We start from the raw sequence: 14,191 nt of genomic DNA on the forward strand, positions 1-14,191 counted from the left end.
TGTGTTGTCGCTCTGACCCGACCCTCTTTGCTCCCGCTTCAGACGCCCTGTTAGTCACTGCGCTGTTGGGTAGGTTGCCGGGGATCGTTTCACCGCGGGGACAGGTCCGTACCAGCTGGCCGGCGCCGTGGGCACTGTGCGGTCATGCTGGGGGCACCTTTCCAGGACCCCGAAAATGCAGGCCGGTCTGCAGGCCTCACCCCCCTCAGTGGGACCTTCCCATAAGTCATGAGTGTCCGTGCCAGGGACCCGCCGGCTGGCGTGACGGAGACGAGGGCAGGTCCCGTGGGTCAAGGACAGCTTGTGGGAGGACTGGCACGTTGTGTTTCCCTTTGGAAAACTCCCCCGGGTCGCGGCACGGCGGGTCGCGTTAGCGCAGTTTGCCCCCCGTTGGGACCTGATGCACGTGTGGCGGTGCCGAGACGGGTCCAGAGGGCAGCGGGGCTGCGGCCCCAGCATTGGCATCTTCACCCGCCCGGGCCGGTGACCTTGTGCCCTCACCCCTCCCTGCCAGTCCTGCATTCTGTGCCAGCCGGGAAGCCGGAGGCCCCTAGAGCCAGCCCCGCTGCGCCCGCTCCTCGGAGGGGGTGTTGGGCATCAGGGAGGGGCCGGGCCAGCAGAGCAGCCCCCGCGTGCCTCGGGCGGAGACCCCAGCCCAGGCCTCGGCACTAGGCCGCTTGTCCACTGTGGGGGGGACCTCTCTGGCCCCACGGTGTCCAGAATTTTGAGGACCCCCCAGGCGTGGCTGCAAGCGGGGAGGGGTGCCCATCCTGAAGACGGCCTGCCTTGATCTTAGTACCCGGCGCCGGCCCCAGCCCCACTCCGGGGGGCGCAGAGGTTTGCCTCTCCCAGGAGCCCGCAGCCTGCGGGGGGCCTGGGGACCAGATGGTGGCTCCTGGGAGAGCAGATCCCCCAGCTGCGGCAGTTCCCGTGGCCTCCTCAGTGGGGTGTTCTTCACGCTGGTGAAGACCCCAAAGCAAGCAACGCCGGCCCCAGACGCTCCCACGTGCTCTTCTTTCCCCCATTTCCACATCCTGTGTCTTAGCGCTCCCACCTCCACGTCCCTGCGGGCTCGGTGGTTGGCGGCTCCTGCAGTGGCCACAGGTTGGTGTCGTGTCCTGGTCCTGGGGCCCGGCCCCCACTTAGCCCCGGGGGACAGAGCCCGGCCACCGGTCCCTGCAGGGCCGCCCCCTCCCCGGACCAGGAGGACGGGGGACCCGTGGCCGGCAGCCTCCCCGGCAGGGTGGGCGCAGGGACCAAAGTCAGCCTGGGCCTGGAAGCACCTGTCACTGCCAAGCAGAGCTGGGGAGCGGCCGCGCCGCCAGCGGGCAAACGGCTTCCCCCCCTCTTTTTTAATACCGAGAGCACGCGTGAGACTGCGAGGGAAGCTCCGTGCGTGTCTGCGGCGAGGTGGTGGGAACGCCCCCCGGCAGCTTCGGTGTCCGGCGGCCTCGGGGAAACGCCCACAAACAGTGGACTCTGTTCCCCACCTTTTATTTCCAGGGCTCAGCCTTTGCGCCCCTGCCCCCGTCCTTTGCTTCCCTGTGCCGTGCGCAGGATGGAAGTGCTCCACGCTTCCTGGCACATCGCGAACGTCCTGGTGGGACCCGGGACCGTTTCCTCTGTCTCCTCCGACTCCGAGGCCCCGAGCACTGGGACAGGTGGCGTCCCGAGCCCTCTGCACCCGCGGCGGGAGCCGGGCAACCCGAGAGCGTCTGCAGAGCGCGGGGCTCCTGCGGGAACAGCGTGCACGTCCCCGGGAGACCGTCCCACCCGTCCTGGTGCGACCCCCACCGTCCCCCACCCCCCATGCCCCTGGAGGCCCCGGCCTGTCTGTGCTTAGAATTTCCCACCCCCGAGTCCACTGTGGTCATTAGCCGTGGTTTTTTATACAGGTTGGGTCCAAATTAGAATTGATCTTTGTTTCTACTCTCCGTAGTCTAGTAACGTGCAAAGTAATAATTATATATATTTTAAGACGAGAGATGTATCATTGGTCCTAAATCGCCTGCTTGTGACCAGAGTACAGATTTCAATAGTTTTTTCGAAGCTTCCGTAGACCTCAGAAGATGAATTACAAGATATCCTTTTTTTAAAACCATTTTCAGATCATTGCCAAGTCCCGCTAAGGTAATCGTGTCGACCTGCATTATTTTTGTAATATATGTCAGCGATGGTAAAAATGATGCTGTGTCGTCTTGTTCTTACACGTGTCGCAACCAGTTTTTAAACCGGGCGTGGTTTGGCGTCCCTGCCCCGATGAGTAAGTGGAGGGTACGTCTCAGGTTCGGCCGGAGGCCCTGCCTGCACCGTGACACCCGCGAGTCCCCGTGCAGGTGCAGGGTCCCGTCCCAGCTGCGCCATCCAGGAGTCGTGCTGGAGGGTGGAGGGCAGGGTGACTCCTTGCTTCTGGGGAGGAGGCGGGGGGCGGGGGCCAGGCCAGGGCCCTGGCATTACTGGGTGTCCCCAGGCCGCTCCCGACTCTGCCCTCCTTGCTTGACCTCACGTTCACCCTCAGTTGAAACGGACAGTAAAGGAGGTGACCGTTTTCTGGCCGCTGGTCCCGCCCTCTCCTTACCTTCCTGCCCTTTGGTGGGACCCCCTGCCTGGGGCTTCGGGTCCGTATCTGCCTGAACCAGAGGCACCCCGGGAGCACTCTGTGTCCTGGCACCAGAAGAGCCAGGGTCCCTGTCTTCTCTGCGCCCACCTGGTGGCTCGGGCGTCCCTCTCACACGTCTCCCTGCACGACGGTCTCATCAGGAGACCCACCCCAGCACCTGCCTGAGACAGAAGTCGGGGAGGGACGCCCAAGTGGGCAGAGGGGATCACCAGGATGCTCTGAATGTGGCCCTCACTGACCGTGTCTTGGGGGGAGGCATGTGACCCCCAGACTGCTGAGCCCACCCGAGTTCCCTCCACTCCACCTCCCTTCCCACCCCATCACCCCACGCAGCTCTTGGCTCGGACGCTTCCTGTGGAGCCAGGTCCTGTGTGCTCACGGAGGGGGCGCGTCAGGTGTATGTGCCGGGTGGGCACTCGGCCCCCCATCCCTGGGCGGGCAGCTGTGGGATGCCAGGTCCGCTGCCCCAAGCCAGGAAGCCTCGCACTCGAGCCTGGTGGGTCTGGAGGGAAGACACTCCGCCCCCCCAGGAGGACGTCCTACTTCATTTCTGCCCCGAGGGCGCTGGTCAGGCTGGACCCTCGCAGCACAGAGACCAAGCACCTGCCCACGTGTGGCCACAAAGCTGATGTGTGCTCGTGTGTGGGTGTGTGCACGCGGTGGTGGGAGGGGCTTCGCAGGTGAGAAGGGTCCTGCCCCCCCTGCGGGTTCGGGGCCCTGCTGTGGTGGCCCAGTGCAGCCGTGCACTCGCAGCCTCGGAGCTTGCACACATCACACGGGGCGCTCCCGTGGTGCGCGGGGCCTTGGGGCCGTGCTGGCATCAGGGCTGGCCCCGGGCTGGCCCGGATTCAAATCCCGGCCTTCTAGTGCGCACGTCTCCCCATGCGCTTCGCAGGTTCCTCTCGGTGCAAACCGTTTTCTGTTCTGTTGCGTGAAGATGCCGATTAAAACAGTGTCTCGGGCAGCCCGGGTGGCTCAGCGGTTTAGCGCCACCTGCAGCCCGGGGCCCAATCCTAGAGACCCAGGGTCGAGTCCCACATCGGGCTCCCTGCATGGAGCCTGCTTCTCCCTCTGCCTGTGGCTCTGCCTCCTTCTCCCTCTCTGTCTCTCTCTCTCTCTGTGTGTGTGTCTCTATGAATAAATAAATAAATCTTAAAAAAAAAAATAAATACAAGTGTCTCACGGACCGACTTCCCGCCTGTCCCAAGAGGTTGTGCTCGCAGACCCCCCCGTGTCTTCCTTTGCTTAAGACAAGAATTTTTGAGTGACTCTAGTTCTGACTTGGAGAATATCTTCACACTTTCTATTAACGGGAAGTTCTTCCCGGAATTTTCATTTTAAATCCTGGCTGGGGAAACGGGTGGTAAAGGCCTGGCTGCTGAGGGAGCCCCGCAGAGCCCTGCGCCCGAGCAGGAGACTGTGAGCCCGGCCGCAGCTGCGCCCTGGGAGGGGGTGCAGCCTCCCCCCGCCCCGGCCCCGCAGCTCCTGCACCCGCGAGCCCGTTCTGGTGGGAACGGCCTCCCTGAGGCCGCGGGCCACGCACCTGGCCTGGGTGTCCCTCACCGACCCGCACTGTCCTGTGAGGCCCGAGAGCAAGGGTCCCGGCCCTCCGCCCTCTGCAGAGCAGAGCCGGGCAGTCTGGGGAGGGAGCTGGGGTGCCCCTGGCGCCCTCCGCTGTGCTGGGCTGAGGAGCAAGGTCCCTGGCTTCAGACCTCACCCAGGCCCCAGCTTGGGGCACAGAGGTGGGCAGAAAAGGAGAGTTGACGGGCTTGGCAGCGCCTTCAGCACATCCCATAGAACAGAGGGAAGCAAAACGGGCAGGGAGACTTTATGCCCTTACTGCGCCCTGCAAAATATCCGGGAGCCCTGTCTTGACGGGCGGCGTAGATGGTACTATTTTGGGAGCCGGTTGCGCATCCTCATGTGCCACCCGGAGCCAAGGATGAGGCTTGTGTGTTGACAGGTGTCTTGAATGCTTTGGACTTTACAGCTGCATATGCTCTCTGATTTAGAATTTTATTTTATTTATTTTTTAAAGATTTATTTGTTTATGATAGACACAGAGAGAGAGAGAGAGGCAGAGACACAGGCAGAGGGAGAAGCAGGCTCCACGCCGGGAGTCCGACGCGGGACTCGATCCCAAGACTCCAGGATCGTGCCCTGGGCCAAAGGCAGCCGCTCAACCACTGAACCACCCAGGGATCCCTGATTTAGAATTTTAGCCGGGATTCTGGCCAATGGTTGCAAAACCGGATGGACAGGGGGACTGAGACGCTGACTCAGACCCCGACCCGAGCTGGCCGGGCCTTCCCGGAAAGTAACTCCGAGGTCAGCAGCTGCAGGGAGGGGGCGAGGGGCCGCGGCCCCGGAGCAGAGCCCTTGGCGCCCCCGGGCCGGCTGCTGCAGCTGCTGCGAGGGAGGCGGACGGAGGGCCTCTGAGGTGGGGCCGCTCTGGGGCTGCTCTGGGGCCGCAGCCGTGCATCCCTGGGAGGTTTAAGGCCTCCAGCAGCGCTGTGCAGGCCATGTCCGTGTCCTCTTGACTCATAATTATCCACAAATAAATCTCTTTCTGGCCATGGTGTCGCAGGGCAGTGATTTCTTTTCCTGTCAGGGACTCCCTGTTAATTATCCCCTAGTACCTGAAGCCCCCCAGCCAGCCCCCCAGCCCGGCCCCCAGCCCCCGGGAAGAGCCTGCCCCACCGCCAGCGCCAGGAGGCCCGGTCCCCTCTCTCCCACCTGCTGTGCCCTGAGGGCAGGGCCCCCCGGGAGTGGGGGGGCTCCCTTCCCCACCACGGCAGGCCAGAGTCTGAGACGTGCTTCAGTCACTGCTCAGGTTCCACCGCCTGGGTCCCAGTTCCTGCATGGGGGCGGGGGGGGGGGGCAGCGCTGGTCCTACTGGCCCGGCGGGTACTGTGACTCACCCACACTTTGTGAATAAGTCCCCAGGCAGCCTCCAGGAACGCCAGGCTCCTTGCTGTGCCAGAGAGGGTGGGAGAGAAGGGGGGGGGGGCTGCTGTACCTCCCAGAGGCCTCAAACTCCACCTCTCGAGCCCCCTGCCGGCTCTCCTGTGCCCCTAGCTGGCCGGCGAGGCCCTCCTGGTGGGCGACTTTGTGGCTGCTAGAGCCCACTCCCACAAATGCGGTGGCTTACAGCAACGCAGAGTCACTCACAGTCGTGGAGGTCGGACAGGTAAAGATGGGGGCGCAGGGCTGGGTCCTTCTGGAGGCTCCAGGGAACCTACCCTCTGCCTTTGCCAGCTGCACTCCTGGCCGGTGGCCCTCCCACGTCACAGCCAGCAGTGTAGCCTCTCTAGTGTGACTCTGGCCCCTGCCTCCTCTTATAAGGACCCCAGGATGACATTGGGCCCCCCAGAGAGTCCAGGGTCACCCCTCCAGCCCAAGATGCTTAGCGTAATCATCTGAACCGTCCCCTTGCCACATAAGGTTACATCCGCAGGTTCCTGGTGATGAAGTCTTGGAATACAGGTGAGGCCCGGAGCCGATGACCAAGAAAGGATTCTGGAGGCATCTTTAGTGCAGAGTGGGGGGTTTATGGAAGCCCGGGGACGGGCCCATGGGCAGGAAGAGCGGCGGCCCGGGGCCTGTGAGGGGAGGCTGGTTACACACCTGGGAGTCGGGAGGGGTTTGAGGATGGCGTCCTCTCGAAGGAAGCTTGGAAGCAAGGTTTCCAGGACCCTGAGGGGCAGCTATTGTTGGGCAAAGGTCACTGATTACCCTCTAATAAATCTGAGGCATGAGACCCTTCAGATGTGTATCGGTGGGCCGTGTGCTTGGGGATGATCGTCAACACGTATCTTGGGGGTTTAGAGATAAAGGACATTTCTAAAGGAATTTTTATATGTTAAAGTAGATCTACAGGCTCCTGGGGGTCGGGCTGAGGTTGCCTTCTGCCCTTAGCGAGGTATGAACATCCAGGCAGCTGAGTCCGTAGAGGAAGTTCCCTCTGCCTGTTTCGAGGACTTGTCGATGTGCCTTGTCCTCAGCTAGTCCTCTGTCCCCCCATCACTGGCACATCCCCAGGGACATCCTTCAGCCCTCTGCATCCTGTGATGGGGATGGGGGGGCACCTGGGTCCTCACACGGTCGCCCGTCTCTCTCTGAGGCTCCGCATGAAAGGTCCAGCAGAGGACCACGCGTGGCTGTCAAACATCAGCTGCACAGAGGATTCCTGGTGCCGGCTTCCCCTGAAGGGTGGGAAGACCAGCCTCGGGTCCAGGCCCCACCCTGGAGACCACGCTGCTGCGGGCTTTCCCAGGCTGGGTTCCTGGAAAAGAGCCTGCTCCCCACCTTGAGCAACAGTAGTGGGGAGGGAGCGGGGTGCCATCCGAGGGTGTCAGGTGAGGCCAGAAGAAGGGACAAGGCAGGGGGAGGGAGAGAAGATGCATGGCAGAGTGTGACCACGACCAGGGCTTCCAGGTCGCCCATCTCCCCCCATCTTCTCCAGTGGATCGAAGTCCAGCCCATGGGGGTGGGCGACTCTGGGCTTTTGGGGTGTGCTGTGTAGCTTCGGGGCAGGTGTGGGTCCCGCTGGGTTGGACGTTGGTGCCAGAGCTGCTACCGCAGAGGCCAGGGTAGGTGGGGACGGACAGGCTAGGGTGGCCCGTTCCCGGGGCTGCGGAGGTGAGCTGGGTAGGGTACGATGGGAAGCCCTGAATCCGATGAGAAGTCCCCCCTCCTCCAGCGTCCGGTCACTGTGGACTCTGCTCGTGGTCACTGTGCCGTGGGAGTGCCTGCTGGAAGCCCACGTGCCTGTGTAGTCCCGAGAGGTCACCAGGTCCCCGCACGGGGGCTGCACCTGTTGGCACTCCCAGCCTGCTGGGGGGTTAGCAAGCTTCCAGACGTCTGCCGGTGGAGCAGGACGAGACAGGGCCTCAGCGTGGTTTCACTCTGCTCTTCCCTCTTAATTAGGAGAGTTACAGGGAGGGGCGTCTGGGGGGGCTCAGTCGGCAGAGCGTCTGCCTTTGGCTCAGGTCATGATCCCGGGTCCTGGGATCGAGCCCCTTGTTGGGGTTCCCCCCTCAGCAGGAAGCTTGCTTGTCCCTCTGTCTCTCCTCGCTGGTGCTCTCGCTCTCCCTCTCCTTCTCTCTCTCTCAAATAAATACTTTAAAAAAAAAAATCACAAGTCTGTTCTCCGAGTTTGTAATCTGTCTTGAGTTGTAGATGAAAAGCCCGTGTGCGGACCCGGACCATGGAGAATTCACCCGTCCCCTGGCCCTTGTGTGCTGGAGCCACGTCCCTGCCTTTGCAAGGGCAGAAAATGCCTTCGGGCCGCTTCCCAGCAGCTCGGAGTCTTGCAGCTGGGGAGTCCCCACCTGGGGATGACGGCTGACCCACGCCGACGATCGTGTCCAGTGCTCGGATGCCGTCCATTCCTTGTCCTTCTATCTCCAGGACAACGTGCATCCGATGCCATCTGGGTCCGTGGGCTGTGGTTTCTGCCCCCACCGCGTCCCGGGAGCAGTTAGGCAACAGGTGCGGCGGGGTGTGCCCCACCTCCCCGAGCTGGTGAGGATGCTGACCCAGGGCTGGACCAGGGCATGGCCCGGTGCTCTGACCCGTGTGGCCCCAGGGGGAGGATGCAGGGTCTGGCTTTGGGAAGAGTGACATTGGCCGAGGATTCCTTTTTTTTTTTTTTTTAAGATTTTATTTATTTATTCATAGAGATGCAGAGAGAGAGAGAGAGAGGCAGAGACACAGGCAGAGGGAGAAGCAGACTCCATGCAGAGAGCCTGACGTGGGACTTGATCCAGGGTCTCCAGATCACGCCCTAGGCTGCAGGCGGCGCTAAACCGCTGCGCCACCGGGGCTGCCCTTGGCCGAGGATTCTGAGCAGAGGAGAGGAAACTCACCTGAGGGCAGCTGGGAAAGGTGCCCACCTGCTTGGGGAGCTGGAGATTTGGGGTCTGTGACTCTCAGGGCTGGGCCTGGTCCCTGTGTTCTGGGTCCCAGAGAGACGGATGGCACTCGCAGGGGCGAATGGCGCTGATAAGGGGGCCATTCCAGGCGGGGGTGGGGGGCACGACTGGGGGGCGTCACCAGCCTGGCAGGGCAGGCTAACAATGGGTGAGCTGCAGAAGTGCAGGACAGTCGTGTCGCAGAGACCGCAGGCAGGACAGGAGCCCCACAGAGACCGCGGGCAGGACAGGAGCCCCACGGTCCCTGCGGGGGGCGGATGGACGAGCTCCAACCCACCGGTTGTCTCCCAGACCGGCTCCGGGTTGCTGTCTCCGTGCCGAGCCGCCGACAGGCTGAACCTTCGCTTCAGTGCAGAATCGGCCACGCCAAGGGGTCGAGCGGGTCACGAAAGCTTTACCCTTCTCGTTCCAGGACGGCGGGTGGACGCACGCGGCTCGCACGGGGGCTCTCTCGCTCAGCCGGGAAGCTGCTCGCTCACGACCCTGGGGCCGTCTCCCTTCCCTCGCCATCCAGACGGCCCGATCCTTCGGCCCCAGACGCCGAGTAGTTTGGGAAGTGGAGACCAACTCGAGTCCCTAACAACTTTCTGCCACGACCCGAACCACATGGACCCCTCCCCAGCCCTTGCTCTCCCCATAACGGTGCGCTCTTTATTGACGGGACGCAGACACGGGGCAAACCAACCACAGGACCGGCCACTCGTGGCAGGGCCCCTCTGCTGAAAACCGGAGCTGTGCTGTTGCCCGGGTGCCCCCTGGACGAGCACATGCAGCTCAGAGGGTACACTCGAGACCCTTCCAGGGGGAAGGCTCAGTGAGGCCGTACGGTTCTTCTACACGTACGTATAATTTTTTTTGAAGATTTTATGTATTCACGTGAGAGAGCAAGAGAGAGCATGGGCAGGGGACGGGGAGACGGAGCAGACCCCCGCTGAGCAGGGAGCCCGACATGGGGCCCGATCCCAGGACCCTGAGATCACAATTGGAGCCAAAGGCAGACGCTTCACTGGCGGAGCCCCCAGACGCCCCTTCACGTACATCCTTGTTATGTGAACTGTTGTGGCCTCTTGCACGCACATCTGTGTGTTTCTACCAGGGTGTAAGCTGGTGTGTGAAGGCGTCTGAGTACACGAGAGCTAATGCTCTAGAATCAGATTTCCCCAAATCTGGTCATTAAATGGGGGAACTAAGGACCAGAGACAGGACGGAGTCGAGGCAGGTGTGGGGAGCCGTGGTTAGAACACAGGCTCCTGGATCCTGGGCCCCCCACCCACTCGCCGTGATCTTGGGCGGCTCCCCCGGGGCTCAGCAATGCGGGTGGAAGGGGTGGCCGGCCAGCTCAGGCCAGCGCGTGACCCAGGAGGGGCCCCACACGGCGCAGAGGTCACGAGGCTGTAAAACAGCCACATAAACACGTCACTCGCACCTCTTGATGCTTCTGGATGTGATTACAGTTTCAGATGAAAGAAAACACCAAAACAAAGGAGGAAATTCGCAAAGATCTACAAATATGTATTTAAAGAGACTATAAGCCCTCGATGAACGTAATGAAGGTCAGTGACTGTGCTGACTTTGTCTCGCCCACGGGAGTTAGGAGCAGGGACCAAGACAGGTGCAGGACAGCCTCTCCCTAAGTGGCCCTGCAAAGCAACAGCATTGGCTTTTTTTTTTTTTTTTTTTTTTTTTCAGCATTGGCTTTTGATCCCAGACACGCCCAGAGAGGACGGAACCACACGGAACCACGTGGATGGGCCCGCTCAGAGCGGAACTAGAAGTACGCCAGCTCGTCGTGCTTGGCTTTGTTGGTCTGATAGCTGGACAAGGCCAAGGGCTTGTTCTCATGCGGGAGACTCTGAAATACTCGAAGGTGCACAAATTCGTCATCGTCAACTTGGACCTGGAATGGGGTGCGGTCGGGGGAGGGGAGTGAGGGGCTGGCAGGACCTCTGACCCCACGTGCCCCTGCTGGGCCAGCCTGCATGGTGTAGGCCCTGGAGTCGGGGAGGGGGAGCCCTCCAGGTCATCCCCCCCCGCCCCCGGCCGCCCCCCTTCCCCACTGCAGCTCTGCCGCTCACCTTGATGAAGTAGTTTGTCCCCGCGACCACCTGGCTCCTGAATGTCACGGCCTTAAAAGTAGTGTACTTCTTATTTTCCCGCTCTTCCAGCTGGGCCTTCACCTGGGGGCCGGGAGAGAACGTTAGCGGCCTCCCTCCCGCGAGGGGAGCTCACAGCTTACCTGCTCACGTTAAACACTGTGAACAGTTCCCGTGCGGCCCCTTAGGTTTTCTCCACCACCACTGACTGTTCTTGATCGCGGAGGGACGCGGTCCACGAAGCGCAGAACACGACTCCCTCGATCTGCCCGTTTCCATGGTGGTGCCTCAGCTTACCTCCGCCCTTCCAGCTCCACGAACGTCACGGGGTCATTTAACATTCTCACCACGACAGCACTATATGCAGGTTCCCACCCGTCTTCCCTTTTACTTAACCCTCGGACGGGTCGCTTGAAAGGCTGTGTGTGATTTTTTTTTTTTTACTCTTAAAAATTGAGTAAAATGTTTCAAAATTTTCAAAATTTTCAACAAAATACAATCTTTAGTTGAAAGGTACTCTCCCTTCTTGTAGATGTGCCCCGGTTCTCTGCACCATTCCCCTACTGGGGCCACTACAGCTGTTCCTCAACGTCTCCCACAACACAGGATGCAGCGGATTCTGGGCTCTGCAGGTAAAAATCACTTTACTGATCTTTAGACGATTTCTTTAAGAAGCAGAGCCTTTGGGCACAAGCTGATCCTGATCATTTGTGTCAAAGAGCAGTCATACTTTTGGGTCAATGTTGTTTTCCAAAGCTGTGACCTTTTAGGAACTGAGCATCTTTATGGCAAAAGGAAAACAGGTTTGCCTTTTTTTAAAAAATAATTTTTTAAAGATTTTATTTATTTATGAGAGAAGAGAGAGAAGCAGAGACACGGGCAGAGGGAGAAGCAGGCTCCCTGTGGGGCGCCTGATGCAGAACTTGATCCCAGGACCCTGGGATCACACCATGGGCCAAAGGCAGATGCTCGACTGCTGAGCCACCCAGGCGCTCCCCCCCCCCCCCCCCCCCGCTTATAAATTTAAAATCTAAGCTACTTTACAAGTGCTCTAGCTGCCTGCTGGGTTGACAGTAGGCCCTGGAGTGCACAGACTTTGTGTTGGAGGGACAGGACTAGTTCCAGAGGGTTGTGGGGTTTTGGGTCATCGGGCTGCAGGGCACAGGCTAGCCCCTGGGAGACGGGGTCGGGGGTGTGTGTGTGTGGGGGGTCACCATCATGACACAGGTGGGTCACCATCCAGTGCAAACAAAGGCTGTGTGTGTGGCCCTCAGGGAGGTGCCCCTGCTGGGACAAAGGGACAGGAGGCTGGCCTCTGGGCAGCACGGGGCAGGCTGGTCACCGTCCTGCTGCTCCTGTGCTCTCTCTGTGTAACCGCCTCCCCACCTGGGCCTACCTGTGTCTGAATTCTCACCTGGAGCCCCCTTGTTTGGGCAAAGCACCATGCTAGCTCTGCAGTGAACGGGCTCTGCAGGCAGCTTACAAAGCTGGGGCCCAGGGGTTTGGGAAGGAATCACCTGTCCCTTCGCCTGCTTCAGGGGGTGGCGGCAGGAAAGCCCTGCTGCAGGGAAGGGATGGTAAGAAAACCCCAGCGGAGGTGAGGGAAGGGGCAACGTGGCAGCCTCGACCGTGCAGAAGGGCAGCTCCGGGCACCGGTACTGACCCGGGAGGGGGCTCGGAGTCCCGGCTGGGCTGGGGGGCTGGGGGGCTGCCAGTCAGCAGTCAGCAGCCTGCAGGGACGGGCCTGGGCGGAGGCGGGGGAGGGCACAGGGCAGGTCCAGGACAGGACCGGGGTGCGGGGCGCTCCTGGGGGCGCTCCTGGGGGCGCTCCTGGGCGGGTGCAGAATGTCCCCTGAGCCGGGTCGGGGTGGCCGTTCGCGCAGGCCGGCCCGCTCGGAGGGCGCCTGGCTGCCTCAGTTTCTCCCAGTGGCAGCACCGCGTCAACACGGGCGGGAGCGGCTGGCCTGAGAGCGGCGGGGGAGGAAGGGCAGGGCCTGGGCCTGGGCCCGGGGCCGCGGGGAGGCGGGGCTCGCGGCAGTCACCGCAAATCCCTCATTTTCACGGGTCCCGTGGGGGTGAGTCACCGGCCCGGGCGGCGGGGAGGGGGAGGGGCGGGGCGGGGGTGGGGTGGGGGAGGGTGTCGGGCCGGGGCCGGGGCCGGGGCCGGGGCCGGGGCGGGGGTGGGAGCGGAGGGGAGGGTGTGGGGCCGGGGTCCCGCCTTCGCCCGGCTCCGCGCCCGGCTCTGCACCTGCGGCGTGCGGGAGGCCCCGAGGCCCAGCGGGAGCGGCCCCGCGCGCTGCCGCCTACCTGGTCGGCGATGGCCTGGGTGTCGGCCGTGGCGGGCTGCGAAGCGCTGGGCGCCCCGCACATCATGCTGGCGGCGGCGGCGGCGGCGGGAGCGCGGACGGAGGCGCGGGCGGAGGACCGAGCGGCGGAGCTCAGCGGAACCCCGAGCCCCGGAACCCGCTCCCCTTAAAGCGGGCGGCGGTCACGTGGGGCGGGCGGGGCGGGGCCACGTGGGGGCGGGGCCACGAGGGGCGGAGTCGGGGCGGGGCCAGGAGGGGCGGGGCCACGTGGGGGCGGGGCCACGAGGGGCGGAGTCGGGTCCCCTGCTGCCCCACCCCCGCCCCCGTGCGCCCCAGGCGGCCGCCCCCGGGGCCCTCGCCGCGCGCACCGTGTGGGCGCTCGTGGTCCTGCCCTGTAGGGACGTCCCCGAACCGCGGCCTCGGTGTCCTCCGGTGGCCGGTCGGGCGCGGTGGGGGCGGTCCCCCTCGGGGTGGGCTCTGCAGGGGACGGTCTGGAGGCGCCCCCCGTGCAGCGTTGGGGCGGGGTGGGGGCGCCCGGGGGAGCGGGGAGCTGCCCGGGAGGTGAGAGCTTGCCCCGGGCCCAGGGGAGAGAAGCCCGCGCGGCCGGGAGCTGGGGGAGCGGGGGGGGGGGGGGGGGGCAGGAGCTGCAGGGGGGCCGAGTCCAGGGTGCGGCCTCAGGGCGCTCTGCATTCAACCGGCCCCGCCCCCCGCTTGTGCCAGCGGATCTGGACAGTCACCCGCATGTGACCCAGAGGCACAGGGAGGGCGGGGGGGGGCGGGCGCTGGACACAGGAGGCTCCAAGCTGTCCCGGCAAGGGAGGAGCTGGCTCCCGGGGCTTCGGCCGGGCTGGGCTGGGGGCTGCAGGGCTTGTGGTCAGATGGAGGGCATTTAGGGCAAGACCTGGGTGAGAATTAGATTCAACCACCCAGGGATGGGGGAGGGTCCCACACTTTATTCGGGGCGGGGGTAGGGGCCGTGCTAGGAGCTGTCAGGACAGGACTGGTTTTTGAGAAAGGGCCGGGCCCCTGCCCCCCCATGGCCCACCCCTCGGTGGCCGCGGGCGTCCTCTCCCTGGGTGCTGACTCTGCAGGAGCCCACCCGCTCTGCCGGGTGCTGGGCTGACCTGGAGCCGCTGCCAGGAGTCTCCCCCGAACAGGTGTGTGGGGAGACAAGCCTTTCTGGTACCTGCTGGGGCAAAGCCCGGTTTGTAACTTTAGGAAAGGACGGAGGACAAG

The 14,191-nt window shown here is 63.0% G+C and overlaps 1 protein-coding gene across 1 annotated transcript; it reads right to left on the reverse strand.

Moving 5' to 3' along the window:
• Positions 1-10,043: 10,043 nt before the first annotated feature.
• CSTB (cystatin B) lies at positions 10,044-13,188 on the reverse strand. Its single transcript, XM_072807136.1, has 3 exons — positions 12,957-13,188; positions 10,632-10,733; positions 10,044-10,453 (listed from the first exon to the last, which is right to left on the reverse strand). Exons 1-3 carry the CDS (start codon positions 13,020-13,022, stop codon positions 10,325-10,327), a joined length of 297 nt encoding a protein of 98 aa, XP_072663237.1. The 5' UTR covers positions 13,023-13,188; the 3' UTR covers positions 10,044-10,324.
• Between the last annotated feature and the right edge of the window lie 1,003 nt (positions 13,189-14,191).

The sequence above is a fragment of the Canis lupus genome, chromosome 30 (genome assembly GCF_048164855.1).
Source record: "Canis lupus baileyi chromosome 30, mCanLup2.hap1, whole genome shotgun sequence".
In the NCBI taxonomy this organism is placed as follows: domain Eukaryota; kingdom Metazoa; phylum Chordata; class Mammalia; order Carnivora; family Canidae; genus Canis; species Canis lupus.